Below are 22,557 nucleotides of genomic sequence, written 5' to 3' on the forward strand. Positions count from 1 at the left end.
TTTGCAAATCAAGGATTGATTTGTTTGTCGATTGTCTAGATTTAGAAAAGTGATGGAGAAAATATTAATGCCGATTAAAATTAAATGTATCATGCATACATGGGGTGGGAAGAGGGAGAGAGGAATCCAGTTGTTAAACATTTACCAGTACACCCTTGGTTAGCCACCTCCAGCAAAATCATACCCTGATGTCTCATCGTGGCCTGGAAGTGATCCTGGGTTCCCAAAGTCTTTGGCAACAGAACATAAGCTCTGGCAGGTCCTCCATAGCTGGGAGGCTTTCAACATGCCCCCAAGTAATCATCTGTGTCGATCATCTGATCATCCATTATAACCCCCTACCAGATGGTTGGCCACCAGCTAAAGAATTTTTTTTTCAGTATACCAGCTAATTAAACCATCTAAAACAAAGAATTGGTCTGATATACAGGCAAAGCATTTTGCATGCATTATTACCATTTGATCCTCCTAACAATCGTGTGAGGAAGGTGCTCCTCTTATCTCCCTTATACAGATGAAAATGAGTGGCGTTTGTATTAATAAAATTTCTGATAACCTTATCTTTCCCTTTAAATTAAGAGTCCTGAGGTGTGTGACTTTGGTTTGTTTTTTTTTAATATTTTTATAATTTCTTCGTAATTGGTTTTCTTTGTAACTCTACATATTTTCTGCAATTAAAAACATTATTTTGAGGAGTCCATAAGCCCTACCACACTGCCAAAGATAGTCAGAGTGCCAGACAAATCAAACTGTCACCACCATTGACCACCATTTCACCTCAGACCCTGATGAACACCATCCAGGACCCTGAATCCAGTAGCCTTGCAATGGTGATGCTTCCATCCCAATGTTGGCAACCATTATCTATGTTAGAGATGCAGCCTTGCTACTGTTCCTACAGGTATTGCAGAAAAGGAAGTTATCAAAGTCATTGGCACTGTCAAATGGTTCAACATCAGAAACTGGTGTGATTTTATCAGTGGAAATGACTTTAAAGAAGAGGCATTACCATCTGCTTTGATGCTTCACCCTAAAGATGATGGCATGTTTCCATCTGACTTGAAGCTATAGCTTTCCATATGTGCTGCCTCCCCCGTTCAAATACGAGCTCCATGAGAGTAATGACCATCATACTTTTCTGTTTGTATCCCCAGTGACTAGCCCAGGGCTTTGCACTTAGTAAATTCTTACTGAATGCCTTATTTATGCATCCATTCAAAGGAGAACATGACACAAAAATGGCTATGAGCTCCCACTTTAGATATTAATTTCTAGAGATATAAATTTTCACTTATATATGTTTAATTTTCTGTGGTGCTGAGTATATGAGAATCAATGTTTTGGGCTCCTTTCAAATAAAAAGGGAGTTTTAAAATCTTAAATTTTTTGTCCAATTATTTTTTTCTTAAAATAGAAATAAAGCTTGTCAATTTAAGATGCAAAATCTCAAAAGATAGAAAAGTCAATGTCATATCAAAGTGCCATTTGTACTTAGCTATTTACAAAGCCGTTTTAAGAAAAGGGCTTTACAAACCATCAAGGGTTTTATAAACATGCCATTATATAATCATCATCTCCCAAGTCCTAAAAGGGTTTTGATCATTGTTAGTCAAGGAAGTCCCCCAGTTGATGTCATCACAGTTATCAAAGTATCATATCCATCATCAAAAAAATTTATTATTAACCAGTTTACAAAGCAAAATGAAGAGACAGGGTCTCTACCTTCTCAGATCTCAAAACGCACATCAGATCCTAAGCCACATTTAAAGAAGACAGAGAAAAGTACCACAGCGTGGCATAGATGTAGAAATGAGATTAATAAAATGTTTGTGCAGTGGTCAAGTAATGCTATCAATGAGTTTGGTGAACTGATAGGTGAGTGATGATTGTAAACTCCAGAGATAGAACTGGGGGTCAAGTAAGTCAGCCAATTCAAGTTGCAGGGAGGAGGGGGAATGAATATCAGAAGCCTGCTCCCATGTGTAGTAACTTAAGCCCTTGGTAACACTAGATGTTCCCTGATATTCTAAGGCCAGGATTTCCCCATGTCAATCATGAGCTAAGATTACACAATCAGGAGCACATCGTGAAGTAGCAAAGCTCAGTTTGGCTAAAGGTCACCATAATACAAGGACCTACAAATAAATAGCTGCTCCAGTATTTGAGTCTGTTTCAAGGATTTATTAAAGAAACACTTTTCCGAAAAATCCCAAATATGGCAAAAGATAAGAGCTGCTAACAAATGGTTTATCTTAAGCTGTAGAGTGATGAGCTGTCTGGTTAAAAGACCATATCTAAGATTGGTGTAATTTTTCCTTAAGGAATAGATTGAAGAATCACTTTGGATTTATTTTAACTACCAGAATGGCAAATTGCTAAGCAGTCCCTGAAGGACTTGAGGACTTAGGAGCTGAATGAATACCAAGCCCAGAAGTCATAGAACTATTAATTCAACTTTGCATCGTCAGAGAGTATGGCGCCACAAAAGCCCACACTTATGTACAGTTCCTACTTCAGTGAAACCCTCTAAATTTGTAGAATAGACCGATAGACATTTGTAGAATTGACCAATTGCCGGGCAGCCTTAGAATCAGGAGGACCAGGACTCATGTGCAGCCTCCGACTGGTGCTGACTGTATGACCTTGGATGACTTGCTTAACTTCCCAGAGCCTCCAAGTGGCTCTCAAAGAGTATATACTACTTATTTGAGGGTTATTATTCATGCAAGTGGCATCCCCTGCCAGTAGCCACCTCTTTCATGCTCCATAGGTGAAGATACTATTCAAGTAGCCCCTGAATTAGGGGGCAACTGATGACAACTCCCATTTTATAGCATTTTAAGGTTTATAAAATACTTGTCTCAACCCAGGAGGTAAAATATACAATGCAAGTAATAATAAATTAGCATTTCTTTGGCACTTTTAGGCAACTAGGTGGTGCAGTAGATAGAGTGCCGGGTCTGGAGTTGGGAAGATTCATCTTCCTGAGTTCAAATCTGGTCTCAGACACTTACTAGCTGGTGACCCTGGGCAAGTCACTTAACCCTGTTTGTCTCAGTTTCCTCATCTGTCAAATGAACTGGAGAAGGAAATAACAAACCACTCCAGTATCTTTGCCAAGGAAACCCCAAATGGGGTCACAAAGTCAGACACATCTGAAAAACAACTCGAATAACTCATGACACTTTGGTTTGCAAAGCACTTCACAAGCATTATCTTATTTGATCCTCACAACAACCCTGGAAGATAGGTGCTAATATTATCCCAGAAGAGGAAACTGAGGCAGACAGCAGTTGAGGGACTTGTCCAGGGTCACACAACTAGTATGTTTTCTAAGGCAGAATTTGAACACAGGTCTTCTGACTCCAGACCCAGCACTCTATCTACTGGGCCCCCTAGATGCCTCTTACATCATTCTCACGCTCTTGGTGATGAAACTAATGTGCAGAGGGTCACAAGACTAGTATGTATTAAGGGATGTGATTGGAACCCAAGCCTTCTGATTACAGATCTTGAACGGTTTTTAGGGGTGCAGTAGAAAGAGGACATGATGTGGACTTAACCTCAGCTTCAGTTTCATCATTCGCAAAGTAGGGATAATCGGGTTGGGGTGAAGATTAAATGAGATAACCCATGGAAGACACTTTACCGACCTTAAAGCGTTGCATAGATGTTAGCTTCTAGTTCTCATTCTTCATTATCACATAGGCCCTTATCTCTTTTGCGGGTAACAGAAGGCAAGAGAAGCCCTTTGTGAAGCTTTCGTTGGAGTGCCGAAGTTTCTGGTTATCGTTCCCCTATTTATAATCCTAAAATATGATTATTCTCCATCGTCTCCCTTTACGTGAAGGCGGAAGATGAGTTGAATGGGTAGCCATTACTGTCTTTGGCTATCATGAGAGTTGAAGAAAGGTCTCCCTGGAAGGCAATGCATTGGGTCAAATCGAGAAGCATTTATTAAACTCCTATTGTGTTCCAGGCATCGTCCTAAGCACTGGGGATATGAAGATAGGCAGAAACATTACCTGTCCTCAAGGAACTTGAAATCTAGTGAAGGAAATAGCTAGGGCCAAACAAGATAAATTAGAGATAATGTTAGAGGACAGGCACCAGAATGAAGGGAGACCAGGAAAGGCTTCATTCAGGAGGCAGCATTTTGGCTAACACCTGAAGGAAGCCAAGGAAGCCGGGAGGTGGAGACAAGGAGGGAGAACATCCCAAGCATAGGGAATACCTAGTGAAAATGCATGAAGTTGGGAGGTGGGAGTCTCCAGCAAGGAGGATACTCACTAGATCTTAGAGTATTTGACTATAAGACTACTGGAAAGTCATGGAGGAGAGGCAGATTATTAAGGGCTTTCAAAGGCAAGCAGGAGATTTTATATTGGATTCTAAAAGTAATAGAGAGCCACTGGAGTTATCTAGTGGACAAATTTCCAGGAGAGAGAGAGAGAGAGAGAGAGAGAGAGAGAGAGAGAGAGAGAGGGAGGGAGAGAAGTGACTTTTTCCCACTAAACAGCCAATGATTATTTTAGGCATAGATATAGAAGAAGGACAGTGAATTAAGCGTCAGGCCTGAAATCAGTAAGACTCATCTTCCTGAGTTCAAATCTGGCCTCAGACACTACTAACTGTATGACCCTGGGCAAGTTATTTTATCCTGTTTGCCTCAGTTTCCTTATCTGTCAAATAAGCTGGAGAAGGAAATAGCAAACCACCCCAATATATTTTCCAAGAAAACCCCAAATGGGAACATCAGGGGTTGGACACAACTCAAAAACAACTGAAAATAGAAAGACCAGACAGAAATAAAATGCACTCAACTAACATGCTAGACCAAAACTGGTGAAAGTTAAAAGAAATCATGTGTCTTGACAAAGGTCATGCAGGGAGGTATTTAGCGATCTAGGACTGAATTGCTGGGAGTCCATGTCCTAGTTAATAGCCATATGCTAATCCGGACAACATTGGGATAATTGATTTATATCCATGGGAAAGGAGTATTTTTGGTTACTTAGCATTTATGAAACTTTTGATGACCCTCGGACTCTTATGATGTCCTCCATTTCCAGGTGTTTCATCTTATGATGTCTTTTAAGTATTTCAAATTGTCTTTAGAGAAACCTCATTTTAAACAATTGGGAAATTCATTCTAATTCTTCTATATAACATGACTAATGTGAAAATATGAAAATATGTTTAATAAGAATGTATATATAGAGCCTATATAAGATTGCACGCCATCTCAGGGAAGGGGGAGGGGAGGGAGGTGGAGAAAATTTAAAAGTTATGGAAGTGAATGTTGAAAACTAAAAATAAATTAATTAATTTATTTTAAAAAATAAAGAGTTGGGAAGAAAGTATTTCCAATATGATATGAGCAGGTAGCGTAGTACATAAAGCATAGCACCTGGTGTCAGGAAGACCTGGGTTCAGATGTGCCCTCAGACACTTACTAGGTGTGTAACACTGGGCAAGTCCCTGTAACCTCTGCTTGCCTCAGTTTCCTCACCTGTAAAATAATCATAGTAGTCATAATAATAGCATCTAAACCTCCCAGGATTATCGTGATGATAAAATTAGATGTTTGCAAAGCACTTTGCAAATCTCAAGTTGCTATATAAAGGCTAGCTATGATTAATCACTGAATGCCTGGGACCTGTTCCACCAAGAACCTAAATAGGTCATGCAAAAATGATGTGGTGTCATATTTACATGTGTAGTTCAACTCAGCAGGCACTTCCTAAACTCATTTTCTTCTTACTGTCTGTTTCCTGCGTATATACTCAGAACTCTGACTCAAGAAAGAAATGACATGGCAAAAAAAAAATCAACATCCCAAGTGGTTCAGCCACGGAGAAGCTGTTTTTTATCATGGACAGCCATAATCCCATGAGGTTATTGTCCCCACTGAGTTGAAATTGTCCTTTCAGAAGCCTCCCAGTAACCTGTTATCCAGGGCTAGACAAAGAAATACTAGCCCCCTAGCTGTGTGCGGTATTGTGGCTTTGTGTTAGACCAACAAAGTGTGTTTTGCAGAAGGGGAAATAAAAAGCGATTGCCTGCTCAGATGGATTATCGGCTCCATTTGGCTCTGGCTGTCAGTGATAAGGCACTGGCCCCCAGTGGGTGGGGGTAGGAATAAGTTTGAGAGCCCTGAGATAGTCTTTGTCTTTTCTTTTCTCAAGGAGCTGTCATGTCGCCTTTTCTTCGAATTGGTTTGTCCAACTTTGACAGCGGGCCCTATCAGCCATGTCAGGGAGAAGTGGTCAGCCCGTACTGCGCCGTGCTTGTCAAAGAATCTGTTGAATCAGGTAAGCAAGCGACTGGAATGGCTTATTCAGGGGGAGGGAGGAAGAGGAGGCAGCTCTGGTGCCGGAGGGCCCTTGAAGCCAACTGTGGGGCATGACTGGGGCACAGGCATTCATAGAGCTATGGCATTTCAGAACTGGAAGTGATGTCAGAGTTCAACTTGCCCAATTCCTTCCTTTTATAGATGGGGAAACCAAGGCACAGAGAGGTAAAGCAATAACAAAAATCATCCAGTTGATTAATGGCATAGTCAAGACTAGAAATCAAGTCATCCAACTCTGGGTCTGGGATACTTTGCACTATGGCATGCTGCCTCCCTTTGTTATAAATTCTCTTTCTGCCTTGGAATCTCCGTAACATTGTCTACAGACAAAGCCAAGAGGAGAGTGGGGTGCATGGAAATTCTGTTGGAGAAGTAGGGGAGGACTTGCTTTTTAGAAAACTCGAAGTGGGATTGGTGACCTAAATTATCTGGCCTGGCTATTTACACCAGTCCTTTCATTCTGTTGGGTAGACTGTGTGACTTTGGGAAGATCTATAAAGAAAGAACCTTTGCCTATCTGGATGTTACTCAATCTACTTGGCCTGTTTCCTCATCTTTGAAATAAGTTAAAATGGGCTAGACAGCCTCTGAGGTCACTTCCAATTCTAAACTTATATTCATCTATCAGATATATATGAGTTCTGAAAAAAATGATCATGTGTGACCTGAGACTCAAGTGTATAAGTGAGTGAATGTATGTGTGTAAAATATAACTATGATTTAAGATTCCTGTTGTTGGCACAGTCAATCAAAAAATATTCATTAAGTGTCTACTGAATGCCAAGAACTGTGCTAAATGTAGGGGATCCAAGTACAAACAGCTAAACAAATTCTATTCCCAAGGAACCTCCAGTCTAACTGGAGAATACAATGTACAAAGTGCTGTTTGGTCAGTTGTATGAAACCTGAATTCTCCTCAACATCACACCTATCAGTCTGCATCCCTGTTAGGCCTTTGCTACCCTCATGCCAACCTAAATCTGGTATTGTTTGGAGCCAGAAAGGGGAGGCAACGTGCGACAGTGGAAAGAACGTTGACTTTGAAATCTGATACAGTCTTGGGTTTGAATTTCAGCCTCTCCCCTTTGGTGAGCTGAGGCAAGTCATTTAGAAATAAAAGATCTTTATGGTCCCTTCCAACGAAACATCCCAAGAGCTTTAAGCCTAAGTACTTTGCAGACTAAATTGTTTTTATTATTCAACTGTTTTTATTTCTCACATCAGCAGGCGTGATTTTGGGAGGTTACGCTGCCAAGAACTCACTGGTGTCAGCCTACAATAAATCTTTCGTGATTCTAGAACAGAATCATGAATTTAGAACAAGAAGGAGCCTTAGAGGTCATCTTGTCTGACCTCCTCATTTTATAGTTGTAGAAGCTGAGGCTTTCTGAGATTAAGAGAATTGCCTAAAATCACCCAAGTAGCAGAGACAGAATTTGAACTCATATCTTCTAACTCCAAATCCATCACTCTTCACACTGGGAACTGATGTGGTGCTTCCCTGAGCTTTGCATTTGGGAAACTCTAGCTGAGTGTGGCCTAGACAGGATTCCCTAGGTGCAGATTCTAGAAAGGCTTCCTTTTCTCCTGTACTCCAAAATTAAAAGTTGCTTGCTTCATGGAGGATGGCATTATGGAAGTGCCTCTCAACCCACCGAAACTGAAGGAAACGGATTGTTGGCCATTGCTTGCCCACAGTCCCAGCTGAGTTTTCTTTTGGCCTGGTCTTCATACAGCCACCTAGCTACCCCAGGAGTGAGTATATGGCTGCTCCCAAATGAAAACTTTTCAGATGTCACTGAAGTCTTTGAAATGTAAAGTGCCTGCCATTTTCAAATCAGCTTTTGACCTAATGGGCCTCCTGGATCTGATTCCCTTTATAACCACAGGTTTCACTGACATTTGCCTCCTGGGGGGGATTTCTTTTTGGCTGAGTGTTTGAACTTGGTCTAATCAGTGGTATGGATCAAGGGACCTTGTTAGAAAAAAATGGAAACTTTGCTTTTCTGAAAGGTTAACCTGTGAAATTGTTGAAGGCCTTTTTTTTTTTCCAAGACCCAGTACAAGATCGCACTGAGATTAAAGCAGTATTCCCTGGCCTCAGACACATCAGGCTATGGGGACCATATTTTCCTTGATAGGTCAGGCCTTGGCAGGGAGGAAGCTGACTGAAGAGTCCCAGGAAAGGACAGGAGAGTAGAGGTCAAGAGGGTATGTAGGCTTTAGGAGTAGGAGGCTGCCAAAAAAAAATGGTAAAGATTTCTTAATTTTCTTGCTTTTTCTTGGTTAACAGTTAATCTCAGGTTGGTGTTAGATATTTTTAGAAAATGAATGAGTATAAAACTCTGCTTCAAAGTGTTTTTGTTGGTATTGTTTTGATGGTGAATGGTTTGGGAAGAAGCTAGAAGGTAATAAAAGCAACAAAGCTTTTGTTGGTAGTGTAGACTTAAAACTGGAAGAGGCCTCCAGAGGTTGCCTGATCCATTGGTGTCAAACTCAAATACGAAGGGGAGTAGGGTGAAGAGGGGCCACTCGGAAAATTACGTATTAACATTATGTTTGATTGTGGGGCAGCTAAGTGTGCAGTGGATAGAGCACTGGACTTGGAATCAGGAAGACTCATATTCATGAATTCAAATCCAGCCTCAGACACTTACTAGCTGTGTGACTTTGGGCAAGTCACTTACCCCTGTTTGCCTCAGTTTCCTTATCTATAAATGAGCTGGAGAAGGAAATGGCAAACTACTCCGGTATCTCTGCCAAAAAAAACCCCAAATGGGGTCACGGAGAGTCAGACACGACTGAAATGACTCAACAACAACAATATATTCTATTGTATTTTTATTAATTTTGTTAAATATTTCCTAATTACGTTTTAATCTGATTAGGCTACACTGGGAGCGTTAAAGGCCACCAGCCTATTTGATATCTCTAAAGTCTAAACACTTTGTCATGTTACAGATAAAGGAAACTGGGGATAAATGACTTGCCCAAGGTCATACAGGGCAATCCTATTTCCTGCCTCCTTATAATGGTAACCTTGAATATCAGCAGAAAATAACACAGAAACACTTACCAACTCATCGAACTCCTCCTTTTTGTTCTACACTTAAAAGTATCATATGTTATTCATCTCAGGGCTCTGCGTGTCAAGAGGACTAGAATAAATCCCATAAATTATAGCTTCCATTTTTACTGAAATTCATGCACACCCCACATTAGAGAGGCACCATAGTGAATAGATGGCAAAATGGACTTAAGAGGCAGGAAAACTGGAGTTCATATCCCATCTCAGACACTTATTGGCTCCATGACTGAGGCAAATCCCTTGATCTCCATGGGCCTCGGTTTCCTCATCTGTAAAATGGGAGAGGTTGCTTTGATGGCCTCTAAGTCCCTTCTGGCTCCAAATCCGTGATCTTATTCACTAGTCATTTCTTGAGCTAGTGGAAGGAGCTGTCCTTCTCCATTCTATCTCTTGAACTTTTTCTGTACATATCCCTCCTTCACAAATTCTATGTGCTGGACAGATTAGCCCAAGTACTGTTACCATTCATGACATTCTATCTCCCATGACTTTGTGTACACTGTCCCCAGTGTCTAGAAAGGCACTCCTTTGGCCCCTTTTCCTCCCAGTACCCTGGCTTCCTTTAAAGCTTAGCTCATGTGCCATAGAAGGCCTAGCCTTGTTTTCTCAGTTGCTAGTGACTTGTCTCTTCCAGGGAAATTACTTTGTATATATTCGAGATTTTCTATGAAAATGAATGTTGTTTTCCCCAAGAAGAATGCAAGCTTCTCGAAGGCAGGATTTGTTTGGATTTTAACTCTGTATTCTCAGGACCTAGCACATAATAGGAATTTAATACTACTGGGCAGGATACTTGGTTCCTACCCTCTAGAAGTTTACATTCAAGTAGTTTGTTTTTAGGCCGTGAGTCTGCCCCCTCAAGGAGGATTTTTATTTTTGGTTTTGTTGGCTTCTTTGAAGGATTTAATTTGTCATTTTTATTTACTTTAATTGAGAAATCTCCACTAAATCTATTCCAGTGCCTCATCATGATATGAAGCCCTAGATTCTTAAAGGTTATATGGGCAGCCAGTTATATGGGCACAGTAAATAGAGTGCTGGGCCTGGAGTCAGAAGGACCTGAAATCAAATCTGGCCTCAGAGACTTATTAGCTGTATGACCCTGGGCAAGTTACTTAACCCTGTTTGCCTCAGTTTCCTCATCTGTAAAATGAGCTGGAGAAGAAAATGGCAAACCATACCAGTATCTTTGTCAAGAAAACCCAAATGGGGTCACAAAGAGATGGACATGATTAAAAGCAACTAAACACTAACAAAAGCAGAGCACAAATCCTAGAAGACTAGAGCCTCCTGGTAGGACAAGCTGAAAAGTCTTTGAGTATAGGAGGGGGAAAGAGAAGTGAAGAAGCATTTATTAAGTGCCTACAGTATACCAGGCACCTTGCTAAGTGCTTGACAATCATCTTTCATTTGATCTTCACAGCTCCCCTGGGAGATAGGTACTATTTTTACCCCCATTTGACCGTTGAAGAAACTAAGATAAAAGTTAATTTGCCTAGGGTCAGTTGTTATTGTTGTCATGTTTGTCCTTCATTCTCAAAGAAGACCATGACATCAGGGAAATGATGACATGACTCGTAGTTAACTTTAATTTGAGTAAAGGAGGGCTGTACAAGATCACCAGCCTCCCTTTCTCCTCCAGAGCCATCTGGGTGCAGTGATCAAATATCCATCAGGACAACTGGAGATGGCCCAGGATACAGTGAGGTACCTTGGCCCTTTGAAGCTAAGGTCTTGAAGGTTCTCACTAGTGAGGCAACACCCATTAGGTGAATAGGCCTCTTTAAGAAGTTAATCAAGGGATGGCCCCTTGAATCCAAAAATAAAAAAAAATCAAACTGGGAGGATTGAATGGTAACAGTATTTGGTCCAATCTGTCCAGCACATAGAATTTGTGAAGGAGGGATATGCACAGAAAAAGTTCAAGAGATAGAATGGAGAAGGACAGTGCTTTCCACTAGCTCAAGAAATGACTAGTGAATAAGATCACGGATTTGGAGCCAGAAGGGACTTAGAGGCCATCAAAGCAACCTCTCCCATTTTACAGATGAGGAAACCGAGGCCCATGGAGATCAAGGGATTTGCCTCAGTCATGGAGCCAATAAGTGTCCGAGATGGGATGTGAACTCCAGTTTTCCTGCCTCTTAAGTCCATTTTGCCATCTAGTCACTATGGTACCTCTCCAATGTGGGGTGTGCATGAGTTTCAGAAACAGTTACTATAGTAAATGTCTAAGGCTGAATTTGAACACAGGCTTTTCCAGCTCCAGGCTGTCTCCACTCTCTATCTACCACATCACCTAGCTGACAGACTCTGTGTCTTTGATACTAGGACCAGCATAGACATGTTCAAGTAGATCTGGCACCAGAAGACTGGCCATAAAGTGACAGATTCATGGAGGATGCCCACTGAGGCTTTGAGGAGTTGCAGTTTGCCCTAGTTGAAAAACTACAGTATCCACATAATGAAATCAGAGATCCTTGAAGGATTGACATGTCGACTCAGAATCATCATTTACATATTGATTTAATTTTTTCCTCGCATGAAGGATAAGGAAGAGGTACTGGAGAATATCCAGGATAGATGAAAGATACTTGCAAACAATGCAATATTGTGAGTAATCTATCTTTAAATTATATTGTAGGAATTTGGAACTCAAAATCTTAAAAAAATTCAAAAAACCAATAAATAAAAAAATTATATTATAGGACATGTTTCCTAAGAAGTTTGTGAGTTTTATTCTTTAATAGAATCTATCAGCCAGGGTTACACTTACTAAATGAAATTATCCCTGGATTTGGACCCCATCTTAAAAGTAATCCTATAGCCCTCTCTCTGCTAATTTCACCCACTTCTACGATCACCATGCCGAAGTGTTGCGCAGTATAGCAAAGGTTGGGTGGCAGTTGTGTAAAGAAATCTTATCCAAGGAAACTATACTTCTGAAGTTTAAATGATGTTACCCTGAGATGGTGTAGTCAATACAGATTGTGGAATAGTTTGTGATTTACTCATTGTAAAAGACTTTTTAAAAGCCACAATAAAAGAGTACTTATGATGAGCTCAAAAGTATGCTGTTGTGTCTTTCAAATGGATACAGAATCTTTTTCGATTAGTCATTCTTCCTCAGTTGTCAGTGAGCTAGGTCAGCCGCATGGTCTCCCTATTACACATTAGAAAACCGAAACCAAAAGAGCTTCGGTAATATATTCTAGGTCACAAATCAAGTGATTGGTAGAATTGGAATTACTTTTCCAATAGATATAACATTAGTTCAGGGCAGGTCTTCATGCCAAAAGGAAAGCAATTTACTGATAATCCTGCATACAGGAAAGGAGATCCAATCCAAATAATAGAAAGAAAAGTAAATTTCAAGATTTTTATGACCAGAATTATCCAAATTGATTGTTCAGATGAAATGCTTTGCTGTGGATCTAGTGCTTGAATACATGCTGCCCTGTGACTTACTCTTGTCTCTCTGATTTGATGTTTCCCAAGGTTAGGAACTATACCTTCCAAATCATGCTGAGCATGGTTCAAGCCCTCAGTGAATCCTTGTTTAATTTAACTGAATGTCATACTGATCTAGTTAAGGGAATAATGTACAAATGTCTCTGTTTTCATAGAAAATGGGCAAATCTACGTCCAGAAGAAGCCCACCATGTACCCACCCTGGGACAGCACTTTCGATGCTCACATCAATAAGGGGAGAGTGATGCAAATCATAGTGAAGGGGAAAAACATGGACCTGATCTCTGAAACAACTGTAGAACTCTACTCCTTGGCAGAGAGATGCAAGAAAAACAATGGAAAGACAGAAATTTGGGTAAATGTATTGTGTACATAAAGTCAGTCAATCGAGCATTTATTATTTTTTCATTTTATCTAATTTATTTAATATATTTAGTTTTCAGCATTGATTTTCACAAGAGTTTGAATTACGAATTTTCTCTCCATTTCTACCCTCTCTCCCACTCCAAGATGGTGTATATTCTGGTTGCACCATTCCCCAGTCAGCCCTCCCATCTGTCACCCCACTCCCCTCCCATCCCTCTTTCCATTCTTCTCTTGTAGGGCAAGATAAATTTCTATGCCCCATTTCCTGTGTATCTTATTTCCTAGTTGCATGCAAAAACTTTTTTCTTTGTTGTTGTTTTTGAACATCTGTTTTTAAAACTTTGAGTTCCAAATTCTCTCCCCTCTTCCCTCCCCGCCCACCCTCCCTAAGAAGGCAAGCAATTCAGCATAGGCCACATACGTATCATTATGTAAAACCCTTCCACTATACTCATGTTGTGAAAGACTAACTATGTTTCACTCATTCCTAACCTATCCCCCTTTATTGAATTTTCTCCCTTGACCCTGTCCCTTTTCCAAAGTGTTTGTTTTGAATTACCTCCTCCCCCCATCTGCCCTCCCTTCTATCGTCCCCCCTTTTTTATCTTCTTCCTCCTTCTTTCCTGTGGGGTAAGATACCCAATTGAGTGTGTATGGTATTCCCTCCTCAGGTCAAATCCGATGAGAGCAAGATTTACTCATTCCTCCTCACCTGCCCCCTCTTCCCTTCCTAGAGAACCACTTTTTCTTGCCACTTTTATGCGAGATAATTTACCCCATTCTATCTCTCCCTTTCTCCCTCTCTCAATATATTCCTCTCTTATGCCTTAAATTGATTTTATTTTTTTAGATATCATCCTTTCATATTCAACTCACCCTGTGCCCTCTGTGTGTGTGTGTACACACATACATACACACACACATATATATACACACACCTGCATATATACATACATAGACACGTATATATGTATGTATACACACACACACACACACACACACATATATATATATATATACACATATATATATGCATATTTCTTTCAGCTACTATGATATTGAGGTCTTATGAATCATACAGATCATCTTTCCATGTAGGAATGTAAACAAAACAGTTCAACTTTAGTAAGTCCCTTATGATTTCTCTTTCTTGTTCACCTTTTCACGCTTCTCTTGATTCTTGTGTTTGAAAGTCAAATTTTCTATTCATCTCTGGTCTTTTCACTGAGAAAGCTTGAAAGTCCTCTATTTGATTGAAAATTTATGTTTTGCCTTGGAGCATGATACTCAGTTTTGCTGGGTGGGTGATTCTTGATTTTAATCCTAGCTCCATTGACCTCCGGAATATTGTATTCCAAGCCCTTCAGTCCCTTAATGTGGAAGCTGCCAGATCCTGTGGTATCCTGATTGTTTTTCCGCAATACTCAAATTGTTTCTTTCTGGCTGCTTGCAGTATTTTCTCCTTGACCTGGGAGCTCTGGAATTTGGTGACAATGTTGCTAGAAGTTTTCTTTTTGGGATCTATTTGAGGAGGCAATCTGTGGATTCTTTCAATTTCTATTTTACCCTCTGGCTCTAGAATATCAGGGCAGTTCTCCTTGATAATTTCTTGAAACATACTACCTAGGCTCTTTTTTTGATCATGGCTTTCAGGTAGTCCAATAATTTTTAAATTATCTCTCCTGGATCTATTTTCTAGGTCAGTGGTTTTTCCAACGAGATATTTCACATTGTCTTCCACTTTTTCATTCCTTTGGTTCTGTTTTACAGTATCTTGATTTCTCATAAAGTCACTAGCTTCCACTTGTTCCAATCTCATTTTTAAGGTAGTATTTTCTTCATTGGTCTTTTGGACCTCCTTTTCCATTTGGCTAATTCTGCCTTTCAAGGCATTCTTCTCCTCATTGGCTTTTTGGAGCTCTTTTGCCATTTGAGTTAGTCTATATTTTAAAGTGTTGTTTCCTTCAGTGTATTTTTCAGTATTTTTTGGGTCTCCTTTAGCAAGTCATTGACTTGTTTTTCATGGTTTTCTCGCATCCTTCTCATTTCTCTTCCCAATTTTTCCTCTACTTCTCTAACTTGCTTTTCCAAATCCTTTTTGAGCTCTTCCATGGCCTGAGACCAGTTCATGTTTTTCTTGGAGGCTTTTGGTGTAAGCTCTTTGACTTTGTTGACTTCTTTAGGCTGTATGTTTTGGTCTTCTTTGTCACCAAAGAAAGATTCCAAAGTCTGAGACTGAATCTGAGTGCGTTTTTGCTGCCTGGCCATGTTCCCAGCCAACTTACTCGACCCTTGAGTTTTTCAGCGGGGTATGACTGCTTGTAGAGCAAAGAGTACTTTGTTCCAAGCTTGAGGGGATGTGCCATTGATTTCAGAGCTATTTCTATACAGCCAGCTCTGCCACACCAGCACTCCTCCTTCCTCAAGAACTACCAACCCGGACCTGACGCAAATCTTAAGCAGGCTCTGCACTCCTGCTCTGATCCGCCACTTAATTCCTCCCACCACATGGGCCTGGGGCGGGAAGTAACTGCAGCTGTAGTTCTCTAGCTGCACCTCCCCTGCTGCCCCTGGGGCGGTGGCCGAACCACAAACTCTGTCCCCCGCAGCTTTTCCCACTAACCTTCTCTGTTGTCTTTGGTGTTTGTGGGTTAAGAAGTCTGGTAACTGCCACAGCTCACTGATTCAGGGCACTAGGGCCTGTTCCAGCCTGCTGCTGGTCTGGTTGGTCCTGCCACCGCCCACGCTGAGCTCCACTCTCTTCTGTTCCATGCGTGATAGACCTCATCCAGCGATCATCCAGGCTGTCCTGGGCTAGATCCCTGCTTCCCTCTGCTATTTTGTGGGTTCTGCAGTTCTAGAATTTTTTCAGAGCCATTTTTTATAGTTTTTTGGAGGGACCTGGCAGGGAGCTCACGCAAGTCCCTACTTTTCAGTGGTCATTTTGGCTTCGCCCCCGGAAGTCCCCCAATCGAGCATTTATTAAGCACCTACTGTATATTAAGTGCTGGGGATACAAAGACAGGCAAAAGACGGTTCCTACTTTCAGGGAGCTCATGGTCTATTAGGGAAAACAACATGAAAACACCTACATGTAAATGAGAGAGAGAGAATGAATTTTAATTAATCAACAGGGCACCAGCATTAAGAGTAATGTTAAATTTTCTTATTGGTGACACTAAAATTGTCATTACTGGCATTAAGATCAAAAATGTCTATTGTCTCACCTAAAGTAAGATGGTGCTAGCTCTGGTTGAGGAGGGGAGACACTTCTCTGTAATTTTCACACAGGTATATTTTAAATGAGATTTCTTAGCCATAAATATATAGTAAGTATAATAGGTATGATTTAGAAGAAGAAAATATGAAAGCTTGGAAATGTGATGTGGATCAGCTGCATTTGAAGAACATATTGGGGTTTGATTGTGGTCAAAATGAAAGCAGCATTCCGAAGACTATGCCCTGGAAAGAGTCTTGGATTTAGAGTCAGAGTATCTGACTTCTAGTCCCACCTCTCACTTCCTCCCTGTGTCACCTTGAGGAAGTTGTGTCCCTTCTCTGGTTCTCAGTTTACTCATCTATAAAAGCAGGGACTGTACTAGATGTGCGCTAAGGTCCCTTTCATCTCTAAATCTAAAATTCCATGAAGTTGGTTTAGAAAGGGCCACCAGTTTCCCAATCATGGATATTAGCTGGAAACTTTAGGGTTTTTTTTTGTTTGAGGCCCTCAGGACATCCTTTTTAAAGAGATGGAGATAGGAATAGCACAGGGTCGAGTGAAGTAGAGAAATAAAGGGTGGAAAAAGATGGTAGCTTTTTAAGTTCACTTTTAATTAATCTCTTTAATGTCTACCCCTAATTAACCATTCTACCATTTAATTAATCTCTTAATGTATACTCCTAACTAATTAACTATTCTACCATTTGTTCCATGATCCTGTAATTATTTCATTTAATCTCCAGTGTTTGCCATATGCCATAAAAGTTTTTTAAAGGGTGATTGGAGCCTGGACCATAATGAAAAGTTTAGGGGCTCAGAAATTTTAAAAGAATTTTATATTTGAGAATTAAGTTGAGGAATTGCCAATTTATAATAGAGAAGAGCACTTGTTTTGCGGTGAACTTAAAATTTAACTTTCTTGCAATCCATAAAATATTGTATGTGTGTATACTCAATTTAACAGGAGCAGTTAGCTATTAGAGTAGATAGAGTGCCAGGCCTGAGTCAGGAAAACTCATCTTTCTGAGTTTAAATCTAGCCCCAGACACTTACTAGCTGTGTCACCCTGGGTAAGTCACTTAACCCTGTTTGCCTAAGTTTCAACATCTGCAAAATGAGCTGGAGAAGGAAATGGCAAACTACTCCAATATCCTTGCCAAGAGAACCCCAAATAGGATCACAAAGAGTTTGATACAACTGAAAATGACTGAACTGATGGTACTCAATTTTATGCTAGATGTTTTACACACATCTCATCTATACTGGTTTATATGTCTTAATTAAATGTATACACATTGCTATAATACACTAAATAATCTTTCTTTATTGTTTCCAGCACATTGGGCATAGGAACTGGAGAGAGGGTCTTCTTTCATCAGCACATTAAGGTGATAAGTTTGTCAGATTATCCAGTTGTCATCATGGGAGGCAGAGAGAGGTAGAGCCTAAGGAGAAGAGGGAGGGAATCAGTACTGAACTGAGGTCAGAGGATAAGAGTAAACATGGCAGCAGCAAATACAGAGTTGGAGGAGAAGGTAGTGACCAGAGACAAAGACTAAAGAGGGCAAACCTAAGTGAGATACATATGTTGACTTCTGTGCTTTGAGCATTTGGGAAGGAAAAGCTTGGAAACATGAAAGCTTTAACAATGAATTCTACTTGCTTCCTAACTCTTTGTCTTTGCTTATGATTTATATTATTCTTTGGGAATTTACTAATTGTATACCTTGTTGTGCTCAGCTCTTTATGTAGCCAATTGCATGGTTTGTGATCTTTTGCAACTTTATTCTGTGTGGCAATTAAAAATTAAACTATTATTGTTTATGCTCAAGTGGTTCCCTATTACCTCTAGAATTAAAGACAAACTCCTATGTCATTTAAAGCCTTTCACAATCTGATTCCAGTCTATCTATCTTTCCAGTCTTATTTATTACACATCATTGCCCTTCATACACTCTATGGTTCAGCCAAACTGGTCTACCTCAGATAGGACATTCCATCTCCATCCCAATTACAGACTGTCTATCCTATGTATCTAGCATTCACTCCTCACCTCATCCTTCTAGTATTCCTAGCTTCCTTCAAAGATCAGCTCAAACACCACCTCCTATTTGAGGCCTTTTGTGATCCCCCAAATTACTAGTACCTCACTCCTCCCCCACAACACATTACCTTGTATTTACTTTGTGTATGATTTTTAGATACTTCTATGTGTACATGTTGTTTTCTCCAATAGAATGTAAGCTTCCTGAGGGAAGTGACTATTTGATATTTGTTTTGTGGACCCCAGTGCCTAGAACAGTACCTGGTACATAGCAGACTCTTAAAAAATACCCATTGATTTATTGATGTCATCTCTGTAATAGTAAAAATTACTCTCTTAAAACTAATTTGCTTTGCTATTTTCTCTTTACTTTTCTTGGAATCTTAAATTTGTGTCTGTGGTTCCTTTTCTCAAGTTTGTCATTCACCTATAAGCCTTCAACTCACTCTTCCTTTCAAAGCATCAAACCCAGTATCTTTACTAGTTTCTTGACCTTTTATACCAAAACACTACCTTTTATGTAGTAACAAAAATTGACTCACCATATATAATGCATTAGCATATAATGCAATGTTTTTCTTTTTTTTAATTTTTTTTTCTGAACTTAACAGACACCCAATACAATAAGCATTTCCATATACACTGTAGAACAGAAGGAAAGGAGGATTATACATAAAACTGTGAGTTTTTATTATGTAGATTTTGCTCTTCAAGTACATAATAAATTCAATGTGTAACTTTCAAAGCCTCCCTGATTGTATGTAATTCCTTCTGGCTTTCCTTCTGTTCTCCTTTCATTTGGGGGTTTGGGGGCGGTGGGAGAGGAAGGGAAAACCAGTATGCCTTCTCTCACCTCCTCCCCAATAATGCATTGTTTTTCCAGGCAATAACTGCTTAGTTAAAGCACCTCCTAAACCATAAATGCTATATTTGTGCAACTTTATTTGGTAAGGTGTTCAAAGAATGCTCAGTTTTCACCATTTTATTTTGATATCAAGCTCATAATCATAAACTTCATTTATAATTAGCAGGTATTTACTGAGCATCCACTAGATGCAAGTTATTCCTTTCTCTTTTGGCATATGTTTTGTTTTTGTTTTTGTTTTATTTTGTTTAATCCGTCTATACCTGAAATGAACAGCTAGGTGGCACAGTGGATAGAGTGCCTACCCTGGAATCAGGGGGACCTGAATTCAAACCCAGCCTCGGACACTAACTGTGTTACCCCAGGCAAGTCATGTAACCCTGTTTGCCTCAGTTTCCTCATCTGTAAAATGAGCTAGAGAAGGAAAAGGCAAACTACTCCAGTATCTTTGCCAAGAACACCCCAAAAGGGGTCACCGAGAGTGAGACACGATTGAAATGATTCAATGACAAAAAAAAAACCCTGATAACCTAGTCTAAAGAGTGAGTTTTACCTTGATGATATATAGACACTTATTCTTTTACATACTTAATTTTCATTTCTCAACAGTCTAGGCTAGTGCAGTTCCATATCCTAAAAAGAGATTTGTCCTCACATTTTCCTTATTCTAACAACTCAACTCTTAACTGTGATCATGAACCAAGGCCTTCAATTTTTTTTTTATTTCTTGTGTTATCTGTATTAGTAGAATAATGATACAAACAATCTGGTTCCCTTTATCTTTGCTTTGACAAAATGATCTTCCTCAAGCATTGATATGACTGTGTGCAGGAATTTTCATTCACTCCCCATTGCTTCTCTCATAAATTACAAACTATTCTGCTACAGGGGTGGGGAACCTTTGGCCTTGAGGCTGCGTGTGACCCTCTAGGTCCTCAAACGTGTCCCTGAATCGTGTTTGGATTCCATCAAAAGGCCACACTTGAGGACCTATAGAGGGCCATATGCGACCTCAAGGTCACAGGTTCCCCATTCCTGGTGCATTTAAAGACCTCCATCATCTGCCTCCAACCTACCTATCTAGTGTTATTTCTTATTTCCCCACTTCTCACACGCTTATGAACAAATTAGAATACTAGCTCTTCCTGGAACCTGGCACTTCATCTCCCGGCCATCTGCCATGCTGCCTCATTTCTGTACCTTAGAATCCTTAGCTTCCTGGTTGTATTTCTTCTGCTAAGCCTTCCTTGACCTCCCTGGTGGTTAATGTTCTCTTACTTTTCCCACTTGCCTCCTATTGCCATTACACCATGAGCTTCTTGAGAAGAACTGTCTTTTGCTTGTCTTTATATTCTCAACACTTAGCATGATGCCTGGCACACAAAAGGCACTTAAGAAATGTTTATTGACTATTTACTTGTCTTTGCATGTGTTGTTTCCCAAAAAGGTACTCCAGGAAGGTAGGAACTGTTTCATTTGCTGCCTTTGCGTCATCTCTAGTGTCTAACAAAATTTACATTTAGTAGATGCTTAATAAATGTTTGTTGAATTTTTCGGTTATTTCAATATATTTCCTGCCATATTTGCCATCAAGTTTTGTTGAATTGACTTTAATGATTTCTTGCATTTTCCTTAGAAGTAAACTACTATATGCTAGATCATTGCATCATTTCTTTATGGGAATTTTTTCATCACCGCCTGGGCCAATCTAGCTTAAAATGTTCCCTACTGGATCACCTGGTCCTTTGTCAAGAAAACTCTTCTGATTCTTTGACGAATAACTTTCCTTTGCCCATTTATTACTCTTTCTGTCTGGATTGGTCAACCATGGTGAAGGAAATTGAGTATATCTACTTACAAAGTCAGAATTTATCTGTCCTTATGCTCTTTCCTTTGGCCTTAAAATTGAAACTAAAGCCTGTGCCCTTTACCTGTTCCCTTCTGATCCTTCCATTATAACCAGGATTATAACCCAGGGGTGGGGAATTTTCTGATCTGTTAGTACTCACCAAATAAAAATTTCAAAAAGGAAAAAAAATCTGAATCAGGACAAAGCAGGCCACTGTAAACCTCTCTTAAAAATGTGGTATACTTTCCACTTACTCCTTCCTTTTCGATTTTAACTTGCAAAAACCAGCCATGAATTTTGAGGTGTTCTAAGCATCATTGGTAAGAGGGCTGCCTTTCAGGCCATTGCTACTTCTAATGGTAAAAATGAATAGGGAGAAAGAACATAGGGAATTGAAAAATCTTCCATACAGAATGGTCAGTCATTACAATAACCAACCTTTACTGCCAGAAAACTTTGAAATGCTTAGCCCAGGGTTCTCCTCTCACTGTCTGACTGATCTTTCTTTCTTTCTCTCAACCAGTTAGAGCTGAAACCTCAAGGCCGCATGCTAATGAATGCAAGATACTTTCTGGAAATGAGTGGCAAGTGACTTTTTTTTTTCTTACTATTTGGGGGTGAGAAGGGCATGTCCTTTCACACATGTGCCCTTTTAAAATGTCTATAATGGTGGAAAGGGATGGGGGTAGAAATGGAAATACTCAAACATTCCGTGTTGTTGACATCTCCAGTAGCTTGAATGGATGAACTTATTCTGTGGGCTGCGTGTATAATGGGCTATAGGTATTTTTACTATCATTCTTCCGTTTTCTGACTCTAGGTAAACAATGCTTTTCACTCCGTTTCTGATTGTAATTTTGAATCCAATTCTAATTCAGAAGGGCCCTTTCTTTTATCATTAGTCTGAATTCATACACATGCATATACTAGCAAATAGGATACCAGGTGATAATGTTCTATCATCAATAACAATAACACCTACTATGTGCCAGGCACTGTGCTAAGCACTTTACAATTATTATCTTATCTGATCCTCACAACAACCTTGGGAGGTAGGTGCTATTATTAGCCCCATTTTACAGATAAGGAAACTGAGGCAGTCAGAGGTCAAGTGACTTGTCCAATGTCGCACAGCTAGTAAGTCTCTGAGGCTGGATTTTAATTCAGGTCTTCCTGGCACTCTATCCGCTCCAGACCCAGCAACCACCTAACTGCCTCTTCCAGACTATAACAATTTACAAAATAACCTAAAGAACATAGAAGGGTTGGGATTTGCTTCATTGCAGATGTACCCACATG

At 39.9% G+C, this 22,557-nt stretch overlaps 1 protein-coding gene across 1 annotated transcript in view; it reads left to right on the forward strand.

Moving 5' to 3' along the window:
• The window catches only part of PRKCQ (protein kinase C theta), a 217,549-nt gene that overhangs the window by 59,746 nt on the left and 135,246 nt on the right, over window positions 1-22,557 (forward strand). The window contains exons 2-4 of the mRNA XM_036762109.1: window positions 6,189-6,314; window positions 13,070-13,269; window positions 21,782-21,842. Coding sequence (XP_036618004.1) covers window positions 6,197-6,314; window positions 13,070-13,269; window positions 21,782-21,842 — 379 coding nt within the window. The 5' untranslated portion in view covers window positions 6,189-6,196. The remainder of the gene's footprint in view (window positions 1-6,188; window positions 6,315-13,069; window positions 13,270-21,781; window positions 21,843-22,557) is intronic.

The sequence above is a fragment of the Trichosurus vulpecula genome, chromosome 5, assembly GCF_011100635.1.
Source record: "Trichosurus vulpecula isolate mTriVul1 chromosome 5, mTriVul1.pri, whole genome shotgun sequence".
NCBI lineage: Eukaryota > Metazoa > Chordata > Mammalia > Diprotodontia > Phalangeridae > Trichosurus > Trichosurus vulpecula.